We start from the raw sequence: 26,691 nt of genomic DNA, 5'->3' as shown, positions 1-26,691 counted from the left end.
GTTTATTTGTCATTTTTGTTGATTCGCCCTGATTCGCTTCGCGTCAGTTAACAATGTTAGTTTATTTTGAGAAGAGAAAGTTAAATTGTGACGCTGAATGTTGCGCGTTAATTTGTCCACTTTCACACAGGAAAACTGAGATTCCAGCAACTGGGAGCTTGTAGGCAAGACGGGCTTACGGGGAAGATTTTGAAAAAGTATGATGTTGTAATTTTCTCTGTTTGTTAAGAAGTACCTTAAAAACATATAAAAGCTTCAGGTAAAGGTCAGAGATTGGTTAAAAAAGAAAAAAATTATATCTGAAGACCGAATTATTTAATAATAACTTGGCAGTGAATTTTGCAATATTGATAAGTAAAATAATTATTGTCAATTGCAACAAAAATTATGCAACTGTTCAAAAAATTGATTCAGGTTTCAATCTAAAAATTGATATTTTTGTTTGATGTATATTCGTATTTCATGTTAATCTTGTCGCTGGGTTATTCATATTAATCTCCAGAGGATTCATCTGGATGTCTCATTATTTTATGTTATTTGCAATTGATGGTTGAAATGAGAATGTCAAAAAATGAATCCAATGTATAATAATAATTTTTATTCAGAGGACTTAAAAAATTCATAAATATTCAGGGCAAAATGTTGATGTTTGTGTTTTTAAGTGAGAGCTAGATAAAATAACGAGCTGTCAAAATGAGTAGTCTCAAAATAAATTTATCTGTCAAGAACTAACTGTCACTTTGTGGGTTTTGTTTTTAAACTTTCGAGCGACCAATAGGAAAACCATGAATTTCTGACAGCAAATTGTAATCTTTAAGAAAAAGCATATGCTAGATAAATAATTAAATTTAAAATACGTTCCACATCAGACGGACTGAAGAATAGATTTATTTTTTTATTATTTTCTTTTATATCAATTAAAATTTTACTCAACATAGATAAATAATTGTTTTACACATTAAAATTTTAATTTATTTTTTTAGCACTTTAAGCGAAATAAATAGAGACAATAGAATACAACTTAATTTTTGGTTTTAAAGATCGATAAAGTAGATTGGAAAGGCAATAAAGAGGATCAAGAACAAAAAATAAAAATAAGAAAGTTACAAAAGTATGACTTATGTATAAGAAAAGACAAAATAATAATATAAATTCATTAATTTGTAGGTCTGGTGTTATTTTGTTCTTGAATTTTTATGTATCATTGATCTTCTCATTATTGCCTTTCAAGTGTCGAAAACAGCTTCGTTTCACATATAAAAATGCACAAAAAGCGGTCACCAGGAAAATCAACCCCACCGCACTGCCTATAACGACAGCTCTCATTTTGCGATGAGACGGCACCACTATTTCCAACTCATTGCTAGGTTCCTTGTCGCCACTGATAGATTGGCTGTAGATCTGAACCTTGTAGATGGCATCTTCCTTCAGGTGTCTCAGTTGGTAGTAGGTGTCAATAGTTTCCGCCGATCCGATGAGATAGTGTTCCGGTTCCCGCCACCATTGAATCACATACAATCGCAGGCTATCGAGACCGTGAACTGGGGGATCCCAATGCAATAAGTAGCCATGGGAATTCTCCAGAGCTGTCAAATTTCTAGGTGGTCCCATTCGACTTGATGATGACGATGGTGCAATTGGGTCATGAAACTGCTCCGGTTCACTAAATTCCGAACCTTTTCAACGTAAAGAGGGAATAAAACAAAAATGTATATGTAAATTTAACCTAAAAAGAAAACAAAGTAAAATAATAATTATGTACCTTTGGTGGAATAACGGAATAATTTACTAAACATTCCGTCCCCATATCGATCCTGGCTAAGAACCATAAATTCATATTCCCGGCCTGGGATGAGGTTTTTGATTGTCGCTTCCATAACGTTTTTCGTGAGGATTCGTATTGTGCGCCATTCAGCTGCATCCGACAGTCGATACCAGACGATATATTCCAAATTAGGTCGCAAATATCCTGAGTATAAAGAGGGTATAAAACATAAATGGATGTTTTGAGAGAGTTCACGAGGTTTAAGGCATAAATATAAAATAAATTTGTATAATATACACTCCATGTTGATGAAGCTACAACGACAACGACGACAACGCAACGGACACGACGGACGTGACGTACAGAACAGACAGAAGTATATTGTTCCAAAAAACCAACCGAATATCAGCATCCTTGTTGTAGTTTAAATTTTGTTTGCGTCATAATAGCCATTTGGTTTATTGAACCATGCATCATATTTTGTGACTCTTGCTTCCAGGGTGCACCCGAGGCCATTAGCGTTTTGTGGTAACAATTAGCCACAAACGATTTATGGCTTAGTTACGTACGTACGTACTCATATGTATGCTTCTATATAAACTATGATTGAAGGGGTTGACGGTGACATACCAACTGATTTATAAGCACCACGCCACGCCAAGCCTAGCCAAAGCTGAGCTGCCAAAGGAGGATAAAGGATTCATAATTTCGAATATTTCTAAAATCTATAAATATGGACGCGTACGCATTGTATAAATGAATAGGACATGCATTGTATGTTAAGCTTTTGAAATTTTGATGGATGACCTAGGGCACATCGCTGATTGAATGGGGGTAGAAGTATTATTGGGTGCGGTGGCGATGCAAATCATTGATCCTTTTTCCTTCATGAGAATTTATAGCGAATGTGGGTCAATTTGATATTTGGCAATAAAGATTGGCGTGTGTATTTCTTTTTGTAATTTAAATTTGAAAAGAATTCAAAGCTCAAAAAAATTCGAAGAACTTAACTTGTGAATATCAAAAGCTTGAATTTGCGCCTTTTGAAATACACGAATAAGTAAAATAAAATATTTCGTCATTGTTTTTAGTTTGATTCATGGATTTGGTATTGTTTGATTAAAGGAAACATTTCTTTTGGATTCTAATTTATCCAAACTTAAATTATTGCAGGATTTGACAAATTTGTCATTAAAGTGACATCGATCACTGAACGTTTGCCGGAGAGCGTCAAAATATTTATATACACATATAAATATATATCCCACCAAGAAATTATTGGCGTTTCTCAAAAGTTAAGGGTCTGACATTTAGACTTTGTGCACACAATTGAGTAAGTTGCCGACAACTTAAGGATTCACGGATTATGACATCTTTATTGCCTACGGCAACAGAACTGTCATATTTATTTTTTTTTAAGCAAAAGTTTCATACCACAAACGAACATGTTTAATATAATGGACTTTGTTCAGTTATATACAAATTTAATGAAACTTAACGAAACTGAGCAAATTAAACGAAACTGAATAGCTATTATGGATAATAACGTTATTGACTGTTTATATGTAATGTTCTATGAATCTGTGTTGTAATTCCACATAATTCCACTGACAGATTTCTGTCAGAAAAGATTTCATATCAGAATCTTTTTTTAATGATAGAATTTTTTAATGATAACTTAAAATAATGTGACAAAAAGCTACAATGATTAGTTTCAATGGAAAAAAGCATGTAATGTTCTACGTGCCTGTGTTCTAATTCCACATAATTCCAATGACGGATTTCAATCAGAAAAAAGTGTAATGTAGATTTTAAATCTGTTTTTTTTTTTTTTTTTTTCAATGGCATAATTTTTGATTGATAGTTATAAATGATGTGTCAAAATGATCCAATTATAAAAAGCAATTATTGTTAAAATAAGCCCCTTTAGCCTGATTAAATCTGTTCTAAGTGGGGTTGGGGCCAGATACAGGTGGGTAGTTAAATATTTCTGAAATTAAAATACATCGATGACTTTAACAAAGATATACCTCACCTCGACTACGGTTGCATCTTTTATAAACCACAGAAATTGTCAAATTAACATTAATACATGACGGATCAAATATAGCACAGCGGTTATCCAACTAGCTCTCAACAAACAGGTTTCTAGTTAGTTGGGTTTGCAACAAACGACACCTTTCAATTAAGTAATTAATTCTGGAAACCTTATATTTGCTTATTTATGTACACATATCACATTACCCTCCTTAAATCCTTATATTTATATAACTATCTAAAATATTTGTCCTTAAATCTCACCTGGTTGCCATCGGACCGTGATTGCAGTCTCAGTACTGTTTGCTGTCAAATTATGCGGAGGCCTGGGAGCCACGTTTTCAATCATTAATTCTGTGTCCGCTGTTATTGTGGCTGCTCCATTTGTTGCCGAACACTCATAGATGCCGCGATCTGATTCAATTATTCCCTCGATGGTCAAATTGCCCCCTTCGATTTTGTATCTTCCCTCTGGCAAAGGTATTCCATCTTTCTACAAGGATATGAGAATATAGAAATATGTAGATGTAGGTTTTTGGAAGCAGACAAATCCCAATCAAGTGGAAAATTCGTGTGCATCTTAAGTAAACACAAAACTAGGCAGGTACTCCACATCCTACTCCATATATACTCACCCTAGTCCAGCCCATTGTTGGCAGGTGATTGCCGTCACGTTCGCTGGCTTCACACGAAAGTTGCGCATTTTCACCAAGCTTGTGAATGTAAATCGCTTTCGGACTGATGGTAAATATTGGCGGCCTCTGAACAATCACATTAATGATTGGTGATGGGCCATCCGTTCCCAACTCATTGTATGGAGTGCAGGTATAGCTGCCCGAGTGATTCTCATCCACCTTGCTGAAGAACAAGCTGCCATTCATTTTATAGAATACACCCTAAGAAGAAAGAGTGGGGGTGGGAAGTAGCATATATTAGACATACCAAAACCCTTTGGAACATACAATCCTGCGATATACTTACTGGAACGTTGTATGAATCAAAGAGTAGTCCATCCTTCTCCCAACGAAGATTCTTTAGCGGTGGATTCGAACGGAAGTGACAGTCGAGCACTGCCGGTTGACCATAGGGTAAGTACACTTCCGGCGGGGAGTAAATCACTTTTGCTTTGTCTGGCATTTTGTTTAAGGATTTCAAATGAAAATTTAAATTTACCATCATTTGAAAGTAGGAATTTCGAAAACAACTTGCACTTACATTGTATGTTGAGATACGCCTTGGCGGTCTGCACCTCACCGTCGTTGTTTTTCACATTGCACTCGTATTCACCCAAATCACTCATCATCGTCGGGTCAATGCTCAAGCTGCCATCGGGTCCCATGCGGGAACGACGTTGAAGGTCGTGTTGTTCGTTCAGGGCTACAGCATCCTTGTACCATGTTACATTCGAGGTGTTGGGAAATTTCATGACACAATGGAAAAATGCAGTTTGCCCCTCCATTATGGTTTGATTGATGGGTGGAATTTTTATCAAGGAACCACCCTCAACGGTGAGCTGGAAAAAGGTGCCATTGTTGCGATAGCTTGGCGTTCGATTGGGGAATATTATCTGGCAGTGGTAGAGACCTTGATCGGATTCTCGAATGGAGGTGAGATTTGCTGAAGCCTTGCCATAGTCACCGTGATTGTCGACCAAACTCAAGCGGCCCGAGAAGAGTTCACTCGTTGAAACATCCCCATCGTACCAAGTGAAGATTTTCTTGTTCTGCAAGAAATGTTTTAAATAATGCAATTATTTTGGCCAAATGGCACAGTTACGATTTTTCTTTAAAGAATTTGGCTTTAGTAAGAAAAAAGATGGGAAATGGCTTAAGGTGTGAAACAATTTTAGAACATGCATGAGACAGATATCAAAGTTGTCTTGAAGGATAAAAAAAAATGAAAAAAAACATAGTGTCCAAAATGAAGACTTGGATCTTTAAGAGGAAGTAGAACTAAACAAAATATTGACACTTTTCCTTTGTGTATGATTTGAGAGAATCAAAGTCAAAAATTGGATTTCAATAAGAAATTGATTTTTTCATGGCAAATGGAACGCGATAACTTTTTTCTCAATGGGTGTCAAGATATCTGTCAAAAATGCTAAAGCTTGATAAAAACCAGAGCCTAGTGGTTTACGAGTAGGATCCTCAACCATCACTGTGTGCGAGTAATGTCAGATATAGAGGGACAAATAGTCTTTACAAAGATCTAAATATTGAACCAGAGCAATGACCATCATGTCAGGCGTTTAACAAATGAAAATTAAATCTAAAAGTATGTATGTATATTGCGAATCGAAAATGCCAAGTTATTTAATTTCTAATTTTTCATTCTAAGTCTATTGAAACGCATCGCGAAAATATCGATCAGTCCGAAAATGTCGATCTAATGGACTTATCAATGAAACAAATGGAGTTAAATTTCAATGTATTGACAATTCTATCCTTCCAATGGACATCAAAGATCGATTTTTTTTAAAGATAGAAAATCTTTTATAATACATTTTACTTATAATCCTATGCATTAAAATAGTTGACAGCTCTGACTAGATTTTATTGAGAAAACAAATCTATCCAAATAAATAAATTTTTAGATTGAAGTATAAATAAATCAATCGAAAAGTGATAGTTGAAAAATATTGACTTGTCATTTGGATAAAATATTATTTTAGAAGTTATGCAAACTGATGTTAACTATTGAACTTATTACATATTTTAGACAGTTTATGTCTTAATTCAATAAACTAAAGTTTTAAACTAAAAGTAAAGATTTGTGGTTTTATTTTCACTCTCAAAACAAAAGTAGTATATGTTATTTTTAAAGTAACGACTTAAAGTCAATTAACTATAAATTTGACCGCTCTAATTGACTTTTAAATATTCAAAAAATCATTTAGAAGACAATTTTAAATTTAAGTCAAATAGTCGTTCGAATTGATCTGAAATCAATTGCTTTGACATCAAGTGATGACTTTTAAAACGACTTATAACTTGTTCTTTAATTCAAAAGACTCATATCAAATATCGGTGTTTGATGTCTTTGCTCAATTTCACTTCTTGTCGTTTGTAATTGATGTTGAAATAGCTTAAACTTATCAAAACACTTTTGAATCTTTAAAAATGAATCAAAATCTTAAATTAAATAAAAAGCAATAAAGTGTATTGCAAACATTTTAATTTGAAACCCCTCAGCATCACAAAATAAAGTTTTATTTGCGCCTTTTGTGTTGCTGTGTTTTAAATGCTTGAGTGTGTGTGTATGTTTTTTTTTTTTAAATTAAGTAATTAAATTAATTTTCTTTATGACATTTTTATATTCACCATCCTATAAATAAGTGGTTGGTTAGTTGTTAAAGTTATTTCTCTAATTAAGTTACCCCCCATCATACATTCGTCAATCTTGTTTCTATTTATAACAAAAAATAAAACACATTAAAAAATAAACAACTTAGAATCGTTCACTCAGGCGTATGTGGAACTTCCTACCACACACAAAGTGGATGCGAATCATAAAAACATTTAAATAAATTGATAATGATACTACCGGCATTGATAACAATTTCAGGAAAATTAATCGATCATAATCGGTCCCCCGGTTTAGCATCAGAGCAGCGAAAAATTGCAAACAAAAAATAACATAGATGGATGTGCTTATGATGTCTAGAAATAAACCCCATATGACTGAATATAAAATTTGCATTTTAACCTTCCTTCCCATTACCGACGCATACTCTCCCGCCCTCCCGGACCCTCCCGTCAACCAATATCATCAGAAGAAAAACATTCCAGCTTTAGGTTCATATATAGCCCAGCCCGTTGGGACATTTTATCATTCATAATCCTCTCAGACGTTGTTCATTTATCTTCCAAGAACCTCTCTCGTCACTTGAGTTATTTCCTTTGCTATGGCGGGCGATGCGAAGGAGGAGAAAAATATTGGAAGAAGAAGAAAATACAAAAAAATGTTCCCATGGCATTCAGCGTTGGCATTAGAATGATGCCCTCCGCACCACACCGCCCACCATCGTCCACCCAGTCGCAGTAGCAGTTGAGTCGAGTCAGTCGGTGGTCTTTCCCCAAGTTTCTGAATTCTGTCATCATAAGTTGCCTCAATGAAAATTAATTTATGGAAATATTCCCCGCTAGTAATTTGCTAATCAAATCGCAATTATCATAAACAAGTCCACACAAAATAACAGGTCCGCCATCACATATTTTAGCATGGTTGTACGTATATGACAACTGACAACCGACCTGCAGTTGACCCTGACAGTCATTTTACCCCAGAAGCGATCCGAGCGCTGCGCTGCGCTGGTCGTCGTAGTTTATGTCAAATCTGGCTCTTGGCACCACCCGCTGATTACCTGAACGAGTTCAATTTGCAAACTATGTACCTTGTAGCTCGATATAACGGTATACATATCTACCTAACTACCTACACGCCATCTAGTGATGTCAAACTTTCTCTCAAGTTCAGTGTTATGCAACGGCCTGGTCGGTCAGGCAACGCGGGCTAAGGCAGGCCGAACGAAAGGGGTCGGATGGTAGACTTAATTTGATTCTACATCAACATCAGCAGTTTTGTGCTCTCTTCATTACGAAAATAGTCGACTTAATTTAGTACTGTTCCCGTTTACGGGGCACTTTTTAAGTGTCCCCTAAGGCATATCGTGTGGCATCGATTGGACATGAGCTTTGTTTTAGAGTTGTCATATATAAGAGTGACTGAGGATTCCATTCATGATGCGTTTGGTACTGAGATATTTGCGATAGATGCGCTTCCACCGAGCGAGCATAATTCCCGCCTGCTATAAATCATAAAAAGCATACCTTGCTGTACGAGAATGCTTATACAAATTATTCAAATTGTGATGAGTTGAGACTAGGAGCGGAAGACCCGCCCGTCTCCACGTGAGTGGAGTATATGGATGGAGCAGCAGCGAGGCGACGCACGACACGTCAAACTTAAGCATAGGCAGTGCGCGCATATTGCACAAAAGTGCACTGGGCACTTGCCTATGTAGGTCTATAACTTTATAGATACGTAAAATGCAGTACCTTGTTTTTGATGTTATATATAATTTTATAGTTAGAGTATAGGAAATCATGTGCATCATGAAGCGAAGCATTTGTGGGGCAGAGTAATATTGCGGAATCTAAATTAGTCACAATCAACGCGTATTGTGGACACTCTGTTGTCTGTTTTGAGTGCTTGGTGTGTTTGTTATCAACTCGCAACATCATTGATGGCACACGGAGGCCATTTTGATTTATAGTCATGCATGGCGCAGAGAAGGAAGAATTATAGCTACTCGGTGGCGTTCATACATACCCATACACCATAATGCACAATGCACATGTCATGCAAAGGTATAACATTTATAAAGTAGCTTATTTCACCTATAGGATAGAATAGTGATGTGTTACATTGAAATATATCATTACGTGAAATAAGGAATTGATTGGTGGAAGGTATCGAATTATAATTCATGTTGAAGATCCAATGGTCGAAATTGGTTTCATATTGTTTTTGAATAGTTGAGAGTTTTTACTTTGAAAAACTTACATGAATGTTTCTATAAGACTTACAAACAAATGATACCAAAAACAAACTGAAGGTTTTTCATAGAGAGATTTCAAGAGTCCGACTAATATTATTTCTTTGCGTGATGCTTTTGCTTATTTTGAGATCATGCTACAAAAACTTCAACTCCTTTGATAATCAAATAGAAACGACGTATACATTAATGAGCTTCCGAAATAAGACATATCTAAAGAAGTTACATGTGGATACTTAAAAAAAAACATTTTTGTTTTGAGTAATATATTAGTCCATTGTTGACAGCTTTTAAACTGTTTTTCTTACAAAATTTAAAACACTTTGTTAATTTTTGGTCACTCCTAAAAAAACATTAAAATAGATAATTAGGTGGCGGGTTAGTGACTTACAACTTTCAACCATTCCTGTGTGTGAGTTATTTTAGGGATAGAGTGGACCTGCAGTTTTTATGTCGGATCCAAAAAGCTTATTTGAGAAAGCACTTTTCATGACAAGATTTACTTTTGCAGTGGCACTATTTTGTGTTGTATTTAACCGGAATATAGTTCTTGTTTAAGAATAAACGTTCATTAATATCTTTTTATTTAACGAAAAACGTCTTCCAATAACTTATTCCAATTTTGACAGTTAATAGCGGTAATTGTTTAGAAGCTACATGCGTCAAGGCTGGGTTGAACTTATTTCTTTATGGGCTATGTACGGCCAACATTCCATTAATGGTTCTCTTCATTTAAAGGTAGCCATAACATTGCCCTACCGAGAAGGCTTTTACCAGTGTGCTAAATAAATTTGAGTCCATTGTAAACGAATAGTCTAACATTGTGATAAAATCTGCCAAAAATATCGCCGTAATCTTTGAGATTTTGAAACAGTTGATTTTGCTTTACTTGTGCGATTTGATTCTAAGGGACTCTGTGTTTTTAAAAAGATTGTCATTTTAGATGATAGATACTCGTACATAAAGAAAGCACGGCAAAAAATTTATAACTAAATTATATGCAATGTATATGTATTTTTTGTATGTATTTTCATTTTATAGATAGGAAGTATTGTTCAAAATATACATTTGTTGTTGTACAAGGTGACCCAGAAGTTTTAATTTTGTCGTTTCAAGTTGTAAGAACTGGCATATGACATTTGTAAAATGCAGCTGTCAATACATTGTTATATTAATAAAATTAATGATTCAAGTGTAGCTACTTTTCCCACATTACGCGATGATTTTGGTGGTCATAATCAACCGGCGGAATTGGTTAAAAATTTAAGAAATTGGGAGATTCATTGTAATGCAAGTTGAAAAATATTCCTCCTACAAATGCAAGTCTTAATGGCCTTCAACATGAGAGGAACGACGAAAGAACGAAACCAATTGAAAAATATAATTAGGAAATTTGCATTTTTTTCTAAAACAAGACGATTTTGTAAAAACAATTTAAATAAATAAATTGTTCGCGCTCAACTTAATCTCTCTCTAATTTTGTTTGTTGAAAAGGTTAAATTTAAATTGATAATTTGCAGCTATCTGCGAATAGAAATAAAGCTCATGTGAAAGAAAAGTCAAAATATGCGAACATACACAGTTCGTAGTTCGTAGCCCATGTGCAAGATGCTTTACTGGTGATCCGAATTTATAGATTTACAGGCGATGTTTACAGCAATTAAATATGTCGTACACTTTCATTTTAGGCTGGTGGTTGAAAATTTGAACACAGTTAATCTGTAGTTCCAACAAAACAAGGCAACAAGCCATTCAATTCTACTAATTATGCTATATTGAGTTTACATATTTTCACCTTGTTTAAGACGTACATTTGGCTATAAAGATCATGGGACAGTTTCACTTTTGCACACGATTATTTACCGATCTCTAGGCGCACTAAAAACCAACATTAGTCAAGATATCGCTCAGATTCTGTCAAATATGTGCAAAAAAGTGTTTAACAATGATTCAAAAGAGTCCTACAATACGAATCATCCCGAGCAGTTAATTTGAATGATATTGTTTGAATGACATTGATTTTGATATTCTAAACATTGCAATGATAGTGTGGTAAGACATTTCACATTCGTGAAGTATGGCTTAAGAAAAAATCTCTTTGATTCACAGCTAATTAATGTACATTTCTAGAAAGAGTCGAAATCTAGTTGTATTCAAAGAAACAAACAAATAAATGCTTAACAAATTCAGTTCAGTGCTTTTGCAGTGTATACTGCATATAATTGTCAAATAAAAAAAAAACATGGTGAATAAGAAGCATTCATCACAAACAATCTGCTGTTTCGGCAAAGTACGTCTAGTCCATTAACTGTGGCCATTACAGTATACTACACTACACACCCTAGATTATAAAGGGTGTAATTTACAGCAAACAAAAATATAAACACTTAAATTGTGGAAGTACGTATTTTCTGATGACTGACGTACCTTGCCTACTAAATACTCGTAGTATATGTCACTAAATGGCATGTCAAGCCCTCAAATGAAGCATCTTTTTTTCATAATAACTTGAGTGCATTCAGACCCAACTTTTCTATCATAGTTTTTTTTGCAGTACTTTCAAGCACCATCATCATCATCCTCCAGAATCGTTTCCGACTTTCAAAAAAAAAAAAATTTAAAATTAAATGAAATTCGTCAAAAAAAAAAGAAATCACATAAAAAAGTAAGTTCATCGCGGGCGGGCGGTGATGATGTCATGAAAGTGCTATGAACTGTGAAATTCCATGGACCATTGGTCCAGATTGAAAAGCGGACGACGACGACTACGATTGGTGGTGGTATTTATTTTTTGTACTTTTATTGTTGTTGTTGTACTTTAGTGTGTTCCCTGATTCACATATGTCCAATTGTTGGTGACCATTGTCAATCAGAAAATTCGAATGCGTACGCGTAGTCTATATACGAAAGGTCTCGCGCCTGCTGCCACTGCTGCCGTTTTGCCACTATTAGCACCACCACCATTTCGAGTACCAAGCTCCACGTCAGCGCTATACCTATATACATATATATGTAGTTCCAGATCCATCATTCATGTTCACGATTCTTTAATTTATTTATTTGATGCATGCATTGTCGAATCTCGAATGTCGGGTGCTCCTGTGCCTCTTCTGGTGCGGCCGGCGGTGCCTGCCCGGGCTCATGAATTAAATTTAATTCAATCGACATGGTGTAACGCAATTTGATAATATCGGTTTACTGCGTAGACTTTGTTGCTTATATTCGCTTTGTTTGCTTGCCGGCTGATTGGGTTTTAGAATCTGGTTAGCTGCGAGTTGCTATACCCAGCGGTAGTCGAGGGGCACGAGATGTTATGACACTGGGATCATGGGCCCAGCCTTTCAATTAACTTAATCATTGTCCATTTCGAGTTCGACAACCAACGTCTGATTTTCCTGATGTTTGATGAAATATGTAGTAACATAATATTGTAGTTTAGGTACTCATTCAAAGTTGAAAAAGCCCAGACCAGGATGATGACGTGATTCATCCACTAATCGCATCCAAATTTGATATCCTTATAAATTGGACATTTTCTGTGTGTGGGTGGGTGGGTTGCAGGTTGATTGTGAGAATTAAATGACGATGACAATGATTTTGATGACAAAGTAAAGTGCAATAATAGCTGTGGGAAATTGTCCGTCGTCGTCGTCGGGAAAACTGCGGCAAAATCTATTAAATTTGATGAGTTTCTTCTTCGATTAATTTCTAGAAATTAATTGAAAACAATAGCTAAAAGCGATTTTATATTAGAAATGCCTACATACTTGCTTTTGTATAATAATAAAATGATATGAGATATCAATTAATATATGTAACTATGTTGTAGGTGTGGGTCTATTTATAATGATCATATATTTATATCTAAGTTAGTTAAAATGCAAAGGTCAGTGGACAATTTATAATTAGAAAATTGACCAGAGCTTAGAGGAATTTGAAAATGAGATAAATTTTATAATTAAGAACCAGCAGAAGATCCCGGAACTATACGTTCGTATTTATGTGACAGTCACTTTATTGTGATACGAGAGTGAGGGTCAAAATGATGTTTACTTTATCAATTAGATCTCATAACAAATCTTGCCTTTTGCGCATTTCGGGAATTAAATCATATTTTCTTTTTTTTATTTGTTTAATTTGATAATAAAATTTAAACAATAATCCCAACTTTATTAATTTGTTTTTTGTATAAATTGAATGACAACAAAGAATGTCAATCTTTATAAAAATGTTGGAATGTTATTTGTTCGTTTTGTAGTGAGTTGAACTTTCTTATATTTTTACAAAACAATTAAGGAGAGAAAAAACAAAACAAATTTAATTTAGAAATCAGATTCATTTCGAGACATAATCATTAAATTTTATTAATTTTGTTTTAAAAGGTCGTTCAAACATTTTTTTAATTTTATTTTTACAAATGAAACAATAACTGTATATTTAGTTTCATAAGAATTATAGTTTTAAATAAAATTTTGGAGAATTAATTTAAAAAAAATAAAGCAGTTCTTGGATATTAGTGAGCTTAGATAGTTTTTTACAAATTGTAACCTCCTTGAAATGTTTAACTTTAAAGAGAAACTAGTGTCCAGAACTTCAAATGAAAAATTTGAGTCTTTAATGTCCACTACGATTTTTAACTTATTATATTGGCATTTGACTATTTTTATACATTTGTTTATGTATTTATTATATACTGATTTATTAACTTTTTATATTTTATTTTTATATCAAAGGAAGTTATTGTAATGTGTGCGAGTTTTCAAATTGAAAGTTTTGGCATTTCTCGACGTAGATTTTTTTAAAAGATTTTTTCAAAGATATGTGTGTGTGCGTGTGCGTGTGTATGTCCGTACGTCCGTTGTACGTTGGCGACATTTTTTACGTCGTCCATAGCTCAAGAACCAGAAGAGACATCGATTTCAAATGAATTTTATTATACAATTTATAAAAATATTGTCTTAAATTATTTTATTTCACAGAAAATATTGTTGACGATATTTAGTAATTTTTTTAATAAAAATCCAACAGTCTGTTTTTTCATTAAAATATAAAATCTACAAGAAATAGTAGATCGACTAAAAATCTACTCAACAGAACTAGATTTTCAAACTAAACTATTCCTTTATATGAAAAATATTGTTGGTAATTTTAAATTTTTGAAGAATAACTCAACTAACAACTCAATAAAAACCTACAAATTTTAAGGCAAGACAAATCGATAGACGGGATGGGAAGTTATCAGTGTAGGTCGCATTCCAGCCTCTTTTTTAGTTTTAAAATTGATAAAAAAATAAATTGACTTCAAATTAATTTTGTCCGGTTTAATATTTTTGAGGTTGTAAAGAAATACGTTTTTGATTGAAACAAGTTTTAGAGTTTTTCAATTAAAATACAAATGTATCATTAAAAAAAATTAAATGTAAGAAACAAAAAATACGTCAAAGGACATGAACATTTTTTGAAATACAATTGTTTGAATTATAGCGAAAATTAAATTCAATACACAGTCACATCAAATTTTTGAATAGAAATGGAACTCTTTAGAACGAAAACACTTAGTTTACTTATGAATATATTCAAATATTGATCTTAAATTCTAATGAATATATTAAAATATTGATGTTAAATTGAAAATGCAAATACATTTTGAATTTTCATTGCATTGTTATAAATTTTGTTTTGCAAAGAATTTCTATTTTGCACTGATTTTCTTTTATGGTAGTTTTTAGATTGAATTTTTGTTCAGTTAAATCAAGTTTTAAGTTTAAAATACATTATATTTTACTGATAAAAATTCCTTTCTTTGTAATTAATTTTTTTGTTTGTAATACAAACAACTTTTTCTTTCATTAAGATTCTAACATACCTGCTTTTTTAAACAGAGTAATCCTTTAAAAAGAATTTAACTGATTTTGGCTTGATCCAAAAAAAGTTTTAATTCAAAAATGGTTTTCATAAAGTTAAACAAATCTATGAGCATTTTTTTTTAAAGAAAAGACTTCACGTATTATATATACGATATTTATTTTGAGTGTGTTTCTAAAATCTCGAATGCGCCTATGGTCCATCCACTTAGTCCAATTTCGGCATACTCTTTCCACCATTTCGGCCGATATCTCACGCTTCAATGTTATCTCCTAATGCGTCAAATGAAGCGGGCTTGTCTGTATAGACATAAGCTTCAACATAGACCCACAAAAAATATTCTAAAGGCGTTAAATCGCACGATTTAGACGGCCAATTGACCGGTCCCGAACGTAAAATAAAATGTTCACCGAACTTGCCTCTCAATAATTCCATTGTTGCGCATAATTCCATTGTTGCGCGTGCTGTGTGGCATGTGGAACCGTCTTGTTGAAACCACATGTCATACAAGTCAAGCTATTGTATTTTGGGCCAAAATAAGTTGGTTATCATCTCACGGTAGCGCTTACTATTCACTGTTACGTTACGATTCGCATTATCTTCGAAGAAGTACGGTCCAATGATGCCAACAGCCCATAAACCGCACCAAACAGTGAGTTTTTGTGGATGAAATACTTCTACATTGAGCCAAAAATGAGCTTCGTCGATGAACACAATTTTTCGGTTAAAAAGTGGATCAGCTGCCATATTTTCTTTAGTTAGAACTCTTCGTAAGCTTGTTGGTGGTTTAATGTCCAACAATGTTAATTTGGTGCGAAATTTAGTAACAATAGCCTAAATAGTCACTTTAGGGGGGTGATTAAACTGGCCATAAAATGGAAGAAGTGCGCAATAAACTGTCTTAACAGATGACGCATTTTGATAGTAAAATTCAATAATTTGTAAGCATTGTTTGTTTGTAAGACAATTCATGGTTGAATTATAGACCAAACTGAAGATGTTTGACAGTGTATTAAAACACGAAACGTGCATCAACTGTTTAAACCAGTGTTGCCAAAAAGATAATAGCCAAAAAATCACCCTTTAAAAATATGTTAAATAATCAAAAATTCTAATTTAAAATTAAGTTTTGAATTTTGTAACATTTTTGTAAAGAAAAGTTAATTTTTAAATTGCAATTGTAACATTAATCGTTTACTAAAGCTTTCAAAAATATATAATTTATAAGTTTTCTTTTCAGGAAATACTTATACAGAAAATGCATTTCGAATCAAAAATATATGGGTCAAAAACAATTACTTGAAGCAAATTAAAGCTTACGAACCAAAATAATAAAATAATCTAAATGTTGAAAAATCATGGTTTTGTTTGGAATACCGTGATAAAAAAAGGAAGCTAGCAAAGGACAAGAAACTACTAATATATATGAAGGTCTTATCTAAGTAATATAAAGCAATTCAAATTTCTTAAGAATGAAAAAAAAAATTGAAATACATCTATTATCCTTAAAATAGAGTTAGTATGCAGAAAATTACACATGAAAATAAGGGTTAAGTTAAACACACAAAATATTACACATCATCTATCAACTAAAAAAAAAGTTGTGTCCCCAGCAACCATTTTGTGTTGATTTATGAAAACAAAAATGTCTGTTTTTTAACACATAACCCGATATGACTATTATAATATGTGCTTTAGAATATACGCAGATTCTCAACTATAAAATAACCACAAAATATTCCTCTAAACTGAGAACAAAAATTGCAATAAGTTATGCCAAAAAAAACATAAATGAAAATAAATTATTTGATGGTTTAAACCATTTGGCACTTTATTGCAAGAGAAATGTAATTTTCGAGCGTATCCTTATCTAATTTTGCATTGCCTAAGCTTTGTTTGTAATTTGAACTTATTTGATTTATAAGGTGATGAGTGTTATCTCCGCATCAATGAACGATTTCTAGTAAAATGAGTAGAATATGATTAGTGAAGTTATTTATCGAGCTTTAAGTTTAAAGTCAATAAAAATTGTGTATTTCTTATCAACGTTATGTTTATCGAAATGTTAAAATGCCCAAGACCAGAAATTGGTAAAATTTGAAAAATCTTTGTTTCTTTTGAGTGGTCCTTTAACGATTTTTTCCTCTTCTCTTTTTGAGTCCATTGTTTTGTAGACAAAAATGTATGCACATGAGTGTAGAGAATTCAGATCTAATTAACGTGAGGTTTTTAATTTTTTTTTTTGAAAATCTTACGAATAAAATATGATTTTATCTAAAATTGTGTGCAACGAAAAATAACGTTTTTAACATCTGATGAAATTTGAGAAAAATCCAATTGACAGTTTTCTTATAAAAAATAAAAACCTAAAAAAAACATTACTCAAAGTTGGTAAAGATTGAATTTCGACTCAAACATCTTTTCAAAAATTTGAGATTATGGCTTCCAACCTATTTTATATTATATTATTATTATTGTTTTCAACATTCAGTCAAATTTTGAGAAAAATCGAGTTGACAGTTTTCTTGCATAAATTAAAAAAACTGAACAAATTAACAAAAGTTGATAAAAATAGATTTTCGACTCAATTATCTTTTCAAAAATTAAAATATAAGCTTCAAACTAATTTTATCTTATAAGAAAAATACATTCAGTAACATTGTGAAAAAAAAAATCCAATTGACAGTTTTTTTTTTTACAAAAAATTAAAAAACCTAAAAAATAATTAACAAGAGTAGGTTAACATTGATTTTCGATTTAAATACCTTTTCAAACCTTTGAAATATTGGCTTGCAACTATTTTTTTCTTATGTAAAATATTATTGTCAGCATTCAGTAGAATTTTGAGAAACATTTTATTGACAGGTTTTTTACAAAAAATAAAAACCTAACAAGAAAACAATACTAAAACTTGGTAAAAATTTACTTACGACTCAAATAGCTTTTAAAAATTAAAAATGTTGTCTTCAAACTTTTTTTATTTCACAGAAAATACTGTTTTCAATATTCAGTATTTTTTTATAAAACTCCAACAGTCCGTTTTAGCATAAAAAAAATAAAAGTTAAAAATTGATGTCCGGTTCTTGATATCTCTTAAATTAATTTCATTCATGCATTTTGTAAACATTTACTACAATTGGTAAACATTTTTTTTCTGCTAAAACTGTATAACAAAACTAGAATTTCAACTAAACTATTTCTTTATATGAAAAATATTGTTGGGAGTTAAAAAAAATTTAAGAATAATTCAACTAACAACTTTTTAACCCAACACGAAAACCTACAAACTTTTAAGCAAGACAAACCGTGAGACAGGGTGGGAAGTTATCAGTGTGGGTCGCATCCCAGCCTCTTTTTTCGATCCTTTTATATTTAAGCGTTCAATGTAGAAAATTGTTTGGGATCTAGCGGCCCTTTTTTTAAAAATAAATATTTTAAAACTTTTTGGTTTGGTAAATAACATTGTTTGTTCTTTTAGCCACGGATTTTTTAATTTTAATTTTGTTAATAGTTCTTTGACTACTCTTGCATTTGAAATTAAAAACAACTTCTACTTCTATCTTTTTTTGCAAAAATGGTTTGATTTTCGAAAAATATGTAATAAATAAAAAAATGTGATGGGAAAATAATTTTGGTTAGAAACTAAACTTTAAAAAACAGATTCAAGTTTTTAAACCACATACAAATTCTGCTAAAAAAACTAGCCGGGCAGACGTTGTTTTAATTTTTAGGGTAGATTTAACTAAAACCAAAATAGCAAACAAAATTAAAAAGTTACGAGTATAGTGGATTAAATGATAAATGCTTCAAATTTCATAAAATGGAGAGAATCATTGCAATATCCATGTCAAAAGCCTCTCAGTGCTTAATAAATAAATAACTTTTTATAAAATTGTATGAACAATCCGTTTAGTTCATTAAAGGTACAAGACTTAATTTCCTAATGAAATCCATATTATTTTTTTTTTTCATAATTCTACACATGACAAAGTCTAATTTGAAATTCAATTATGTACTCGTATCAATGTTCAAGCAAAAACAAAATACACTTAAATGGCGCCCATAATTTGCATTTTTTTGGCAACAAAAACTAAAACCAACAAATCCGTAACCGCGTGCAAATTGAAAAACAATAAATAACGAACAGTTTTTGATATTTTAATAGAAATAATATTTAATTAAACCAATAACCAGAAAAGTTTTGGCCACAAAATTTCAAATAATTTCCCATACAAAAAATCGAGCCTTGTCAACATCAAACACATCATCGATGTGAGACGAATATTAAATTTATGTTTATGAACAAATCATCAAACATAGATCTATTTACATTTATAAATTATATATGTACCTCAAAATCCAAATCAAAATTATTTACCAGAATAAACTCGACATTTGTATGTCAAATAAAAGATTCCTTGAAACGATTACCTCAACCCTAAAAACAATATTTTAATGCAAAATAAAATTTTACACTCAAAGGTAAACCAACAAATATTCATAAATGTTAAAATCAGGTCCTGCAATTAGTTTGATGCCCTACTTGAATGTGTCACATGCGTTTTTGCCTCAAAAATGTGTTTTAGGGAACGATTAGGAAAAATCATTTGGAAAATTGGTGTCAAATGAAGTGACAAAATAAACTTATCAATTTGATACGAGTATGAACTCAGCCTATGTGATGATAAAGTGCGTTATTTTTCGGTCAGAGGCTTGAAAAGGTGGGGCAAATGTGTGTCAATTTGGTAAAGCTGTGGGGCACTTTGAAACTTAACACAATCCCGCAACTGTTTCAATGCATCTACGAGTATAGTACTGATCTGTATTTATACTAGAAGATTTATTTAAACCAAAAACAGGTTGTTTTTTTTATTTTATTTATACCTATTTCTTTAAATTTTATTTTATTTTATTGTGATGATTTTTATTCTAATACTTTTTTCGAAGTCTTCTTTTTGACAGCTTTCACTCAATTTGGTTTGTCATTTTATAATGAATAGACTTACTCCTGAACAACGATTGTAAATAATGGTTCGGTCGCTTGAGACGCAACGCAACAGTCGTAGCCTTCAAGATCATGCGATTTAAAACCGCTCTACTATTTTCTATGGGATTATCTAATCTAATTGACGACTTGTAAGACAATATTCGGTGTTTTATTGCTGACCTTCCGCTCGAATTTCTGTAAAAAGTGGTCGGAAAGTAGGCTTATAAGCTGGAGTTTATTCAAACCATTCGAGGGTGTAGTAACCGTAGCGTGATGGTTAGTGCATTTGGCTGTCATGTCAGAGGTCTTGGGTTTGATATATTTTGTTTTATTAAAAGCAGTCAAGTTGAAGAAAAAATTAGAGAAAATTTCATAAAATTCTATAAAGCCGTTTTTGAGAATATTTGATTCTTGACGGGCTTAAGAAAAATGAAAATAAAACTTAATGCAAATATGCTTAAGACTTTTCTTTTCAAGTTTAAATCAATAATCTTTTAAAACGGTTAAAGCTGTAATGGCGAGGAAAGACAAGCAAAAAGACGAACGAAATCGGCGGACTTACTTTATACTACATCTCTACCAGCGTAAAGTGGTGACATATATTTAAAGTGGTACAAAAATTTGGGCTTTTTTAAATTCAAATCTTTGGAATGCAGATAAGTATTCTTCTTTTTAACACCCTTTACGGACATAATTTTATTGATACTTGATCTAACACAATATTTGCGAAAAACCGCTCGATAGAAAATGAACAATCATCATCAGAAATTTACATTAACAGCCACTGAGTCACGCCGCCGCCGCGCACCGCCGCATCCCGGTGCACCGCTGCCGCTCTCTTCGACCGGGTTGGGTTGATATTTTATTAGTTTTTGGAACCTGACGACATGCGGTTGCCATTGCAATTCAATATCGAAAATGACATAATTTCCAATTTATTCCAAAATGCGGAATGAAAAAAAGATGTGAACATCAAAAGACTTATATTTTGTTTACACCATTAAAATTTATATAATGCATTATAAATGAACAAATTACATTCACGACTAGAAGATAAAATGAATTAGAGATAGAAAATTTATATTTATAGAAGAGTATAGTTTAGAAGATACAATAAAAGTCAAACTTACTTACATCTTTGCTCCAATGGACGACATATGGAATGTGATAATCGTATGGAAAGTCAACTCGACAGTTGAACACGACATACGATCCGACCTTGCCTTCCAGATTCATTGGACTTGAGTGTTCTCTGATGATGTTACTAGCTTCGACACAGGATATATTAATTAGTAGAAATGATAGTAGACCAACTACGACGACGACGATGTTGTCGATGGCATATGGATATGATGATGATTTTGATGATGGTGATGTTTGGGGTTTAGAAGACGCTACTGGTGGTTGTGGGTTTGGTTTTTTTGTTGTTGTCAATAGTGACATTCGACTTGAGATTGTGTCAAAGTTCAACGTCATGGTTTCAGATGATGGACACTGACGTCGTTGAGGATGACGAAGAAGACGATTAAGACATGAAATGTCAAAATTATTGTTGTTGGTAGATTTCGATGATGTAAATTGTATGTCTTTTTGACAAAAACTATTGTTATTATTGTTAATTCGAGATTTGTTTTCACTTTTAATTGAGTACATTTTCGATATTGTACTTTTTGAGTATAAATTTATTTCACTGGCATCAATAGACACTTTTAAACATTATTTGTTCATATTAATTTATTATTATATTTTAATAACTGTTGAAAGAATAAAATAATTTATGTGAGTTAAGAGGCTGCGTCGATCACAATATCACTAATTTACATAAACATATAAGTTACGCCAAAAAAAATAAAATATGAATATTTTTGAGATAAGCTCTCAGAGTCTTTTTTCTTTGAAACCACAAAACATATTAAGATTGTGGTGAATGCAATTATCAGTGGACTTGGACGGTACAATTTTTTTGGAAAAAGATTATAAATAGTTATAACTACACAATTGTGTATGCTTATACTTATATTTGAGTAAGGTTATTTAGTTTAAGACACAAATTTTGTGTTTTATAAAACGAAACAATAAAAAGTTAACGTTTTCTATTTTATTAGTACAAGACTTGAATTTGCTTCTTTTTGTGGATTGTTTGAAAAAGTGCAAATTTAAGATTAGTTGAAACCAAAATTTTTCATGAGAGAAGAATGCGTTGAGTGAACTTTCAAAATATTAAGTTTTTAGATAATTTAAGAAAAATTGTCAAAATAATAGATGTTGGATTTTTAATAAAAACAAGAATCCACAGACTAAGTACTAACATTTTTTTCATATAAAAAAATAATCTGTTTTTTGTTTCAGAAGTCAGAATTTTTAAAATTTAGTCAACTTTAATCTTGTTGAAAATGTAAAAAAAACTATTTAAAAAAGAGGATAATTTTAAAAATTGATAAAGCTCTATGAAGTTAGTAACTGCAGTGTACTCTTTTTTACTAACACATTGTGCAATCGAACAAACCCTATTACGGACGGTTTTCGAAGAATGAAAATTAAAATTTTCATTAAAAAAAAGTCGCTCATTCCATGACAATAATGCCACAGTATCCGATTATGACAGAGGACACTGTATTTGCGAAAATTATACACTTGGATCGATAAGACTTGATTTTATGGGCTTATAGTAAAAAAAATTCAACAAATAGGCCATACAGACCATTTTTCAATTTGATTTACTATTTTATTCTGATAATTGAAAAATCCAAGTTTAAATACATCAAAATATCACAACAAAGGAGCTTATCATATAAAGCAGAGTTATTTTTGAGATAAGCTTCACTGTATATTGAACAAAAGAGAGGTAGTTTTAAGGTCAAGGTTTTTTTTATGTACTCCTAAAGTAAGTAACCAATTTTTATGTCAAATAAGAATATTTCTGCAATGCTTTACAAACTTTTTTTTCTCTTTTAACTTTTTTGAGTTATCTGTTCTAAATGTTGAAACTTATGTTTGCCATTCCATGAAAAAAACTATCGAATTTAATTTTATGTTTGTTCTTGAAATAAAATAGCTTCAAGATTCGTAAAGAAAAATAATAAAGTTGGAAATAAAAAATCCCAATAAAAATTTTAAAATGTTGTTCTTTTAAAAATTTTGCAAATAAAAAAGTTTGGAAGAAAAAAAATTAAATTAAAAATTCCCGCTTTAATTATTCTTTTCCGTTGATTTTACAAAAAAGGAACGTTTTTTATTTTCTCCAAACTTTATATTACTATAAAGAACTTTATTGTGTGATGTTTCTAAAAGTATGAATAAACTCCCAAAAAATATTAATATTGACCTTAAGTGTATCCTAAAAGATAACTCTGTTTACTTGTCTCCTAATAGGTTTTTGATTTTGTAAATATTTCAAAAAGACATTTTTATTGACAATTCCCAATTTTTTATAAAAATTATCGTCTTAATATGGAATCGACTTTTTTTCCATTTATTAAAATAAAAATGAGAACTTTTTGAAGCAATGAAGCATAACTAATTTGAAAGTCACAATTAACTAAAACAAATATCCTTTGGAAATCCGCTCTTATAATATGTATTTATACATATGTATATAAGTTTTGAAATTGAATACAAAATATTTGTTGATGAATTCCATCCAAAATGTTTATGTTTTATTTTAGAATAAAATTTTGAGAAAAATTTTATTTTTCAAAAATTAGAAATAAAATTCTTTAAAGGGGCCTCTAGAAAGATTTTTTAAAAGAAAAATACTTTAGTATAATTTAATCACTAAAATTTAGGATATATAATTTTGGTATTTAAAGCACCCTTTTAAGTAGCAAATTGTTTCTTAGTTTAATTGAATAAGTTTATTTAAATTTTGCGCTTTACCGATTATTTGAGTACCTACAAAGCTTTCTAAAACATGCTTAAGGAAAACAAATGTTTAACATCTGAGATCTTTCGTTTCCGAATGTATTAAATTTGGAGTTTTTCAAAAAAAGTAAAAGGTTATACAGTTTAAGAAAAACGCTGATAATTTTGGTTAATAATAAATAGATCAACAATCAATAACGCTAGAGACTTGAATTAAATTTTTTATTTTATACTATAACGTGTTACCCAATAAGTATATTTTTGGAAAAAAAATCCAAATAACGGTTTTTTTATAAATGCAAAAACTGAAAAAAAAAATATTTGTCAACTCAAACATTTTACAAACAAAAAATGATTTTATCTCCAAAAGAATTTTGTGCAACGAAGAATAACGTTTTCAAAATCTGGTTAAATTATGAGCAAAATCCAATTGACAATTTTTAAAACAAAAATTAAAAACCTACACGAAAATTAACAAAAGTTGGCAAAATTTGATTTCGACTCAAAAATTCTTTAAACATTTGAGATTATGGCTTTTAAATAATTTTTGCTTATAAGAAATATTGTTTTCAACATTCAGTGAAATTTTGCGAAAAATCGAATTGACAGTTTTTTTTACAAACAAATTGAAAAACAAAAAGTTAACAAAAGTTGTTAAAAATAGATTTGCAAACATTTGAGGTTTTGGCTTTCAACAAATTTTTACTAATAAAAAATATTTTTTCAACATTCAATGAAATTTTGAGAAAAATCGAATTGACAGTTTTCTTACAAAAAATTAAAACCTAAAAAAAAATTTAATAAAAGTTGGTAAAAATTGACTTTCTACTCAAATATCATTTGAAAAATTAAAAAACGTGGATTGAAACTAATTTGATCTTTTAAAAAATATTGTTGTCAACATTCTGTAAAGTTTTTAGAAAAATCGTATGGATAGTTTTTTTTTTACAAAAAATAAAAACCTAAAACAAGCAATACTAAAACTTGGTAAAAATTTACTTTCGACTCAAATATCTTTTAAAAAATTAAAAATATTGGTTTAAAACTCACAGAAAATATTGTTTTCGACGTTCAGTAATTTTTCTAACGGTGCGATTTTTCATAAAAAAAATAAGATCCAGAAAAAATAGCAAGCTAATGTGGTAAAAATTGGTGTTCGGGTGTCACAAAATTTCATTCATCCAAATTGGTTTTTGTTTATATACAAAATAAACTTAAAAAATGCTACTTAAATTGGATTTTAACTAAAATATCGTTAAAAAAACTAGATTTTGAAATGAAACTATTTTATTACATTTAAAATATTGTTGGAAATTTAAAATTTTTTAGAATTATTCAAGTGACAAAATTTCCAACAGAGCACATAATATCTTGGGTAATTTGTCAAAAAATAGTTCCGTTTGTTTAAAAACTATAACATTTGAGTGGTTTAACTTTAAAGTTCTTTAAAAAAAAACAACCGCTTATAATTTTGTGTCCTTCATAAAAGTAAATTCATTCTATTTGTAATTATGTACAGAATCTACAAAGACCTTAACTTTAAACATTATTTTTGTTTTCATGAACTTGATGCTTTTATAAGTTCATTTATTTATGTTAATTTTAAATTATGTTCATTTGTGTTTATGTTTAATTAAGTTATTGCGACTGAACTCTTTCATAATTGATGACACAACAAAGATAATCTAATCTGAATAGAAAAACAACATTACAATGTTGTTATGCTTTTTCATAGAAAAACGCTGACATTTTACTGATTAATTTAAATTGTATAAGTTTAATCTTTTTTTATAATTTCTTATATTTGAATTTTGTATTTATACTTGAGTATTTTGTTTTTATTATAACTTAAGATACTTTAAAACTGTATATGTTTTTCTTTTTGATATGCATTACTTTACAAAGTGTAGTAGGATGAAAATGTGACACAATTATCCTTTATTTATATTTGAAAATGATCTTGTAAACTATTCACAACATCCGCAACTTATATTTTTTATATTATACTCGGTCAAGACTCGTTCGTTCGTTATGGAAAAAAACAAAAACAACAACGATTACACTTTTATTTTGTGTTTTGCAAAATCTTATTTATTCACTTACACAAAATAGTGTAAGTGATCTGCACAATGTAGGCCTGCAAAATTGTTGATTATTTTTTTTGTTCTCTTCTCAATCGTAGATATAAGTACGACTTTAGTTTGAGATAATTTTTGTTTGCGTTTTGTTTTTGAATTATTTAACGACTTTTAGTCTCGTGCCTGGCTCACAAATAAATATTATTCCAAATAAAATGCAACCGACTACGACGAGAATACAACCGAAACTAAACTGCTAGTGAAAGAATATAATGATAAAATTTTCTATCCCATTAGATACTGACTGATTCGCACTTAGAAGGTAGGTAGTAAGTATATAGCTTAGAGTTCTGTAGTTTATATCTTCAACTCATCACTATAACATGAAATTATGACGATGATCAACTTTGTGTTGCAATTTTGAGATACAAAAATATCAACATGTATACAAATATCAATATGCTGATAGTTGTGGATGGGGGTATTTACTCATGTTATGAATGAAATTAAGCTTTGTTACTTACTTACTGATTTAAGCGTA

The 26,691-nt window shown here is 31.0% G+C and overlaps 1 protein-coding gene across 4 annotated transcripts; it reads right to left on the bottom strand.

The window, feature by feature from the left end:
- Nucleotides 1-854: 854 nt before the first annotated feature.
- LOC129950344 (protein borderless) lies at nucleotides 855-26,403 on the bottom strand. 4 transcript variants are annotated; one of them, XM_056062250.1, is made up of 8 exons: nucleotides 25,969-26,403; nucleotides 21,346-21,965; nucleotides 5,018-5,525; nucleotides 4,784-4,932; nucleotides 4,438-4,698; nucleotides 4,067-4,295; nucleotides 1,763-1,969; nucleotides 855-1,676 (listed from the first exon to the last, which is right to left on the bottom strand). In XM_056062250.1, the coding sequence occupies exons 2-8, from the start codon at nucleotides 21,862-21,864 to the stop codon at nucleotides 1,195-1,197; spliced, it is 2,355 nt and encodes a 784-aa protein (XP_055918225.1). In that variant the 5' UTR covers nucleotides 21,865-21,965; nucleotides 25,969-26,403; the 3' UTR covers nucleotides 855-1,194. The 4 variants fall into 4 exon arrangements, with proteins under 4 accessions (XP_055918225.1, XP_055918228.1, XP_055918227.1 ...); XM_056062253.1 differs by having other exon boundaries at nucleotides 26,134-26,403; XM_056062252.1 differs by having other exon boundaries at nucleotides 26,176-26,403.
- Nucleotides 26,404-26,691: the final 288 nt, after the last annotated feature.

This window comes from Eupeodes corollae, chromosome 3 (genome assembly GCF_945859685.1).
Source record: "Eupeodes corollae chromosome 3, idEupCoro1.1, whole genome shotgun sequence".
Lineage (NCBI taxonomy): Eukaryota > Metazoa > Arthropoda > Insecta > Diptera > Syrphidae > Eupeodes > Eupeodes corollae.
Note: the sequence above shows the minus strand (reverse complement) of the source record. Positions and strands in the feature narration are given on the sequence as shown.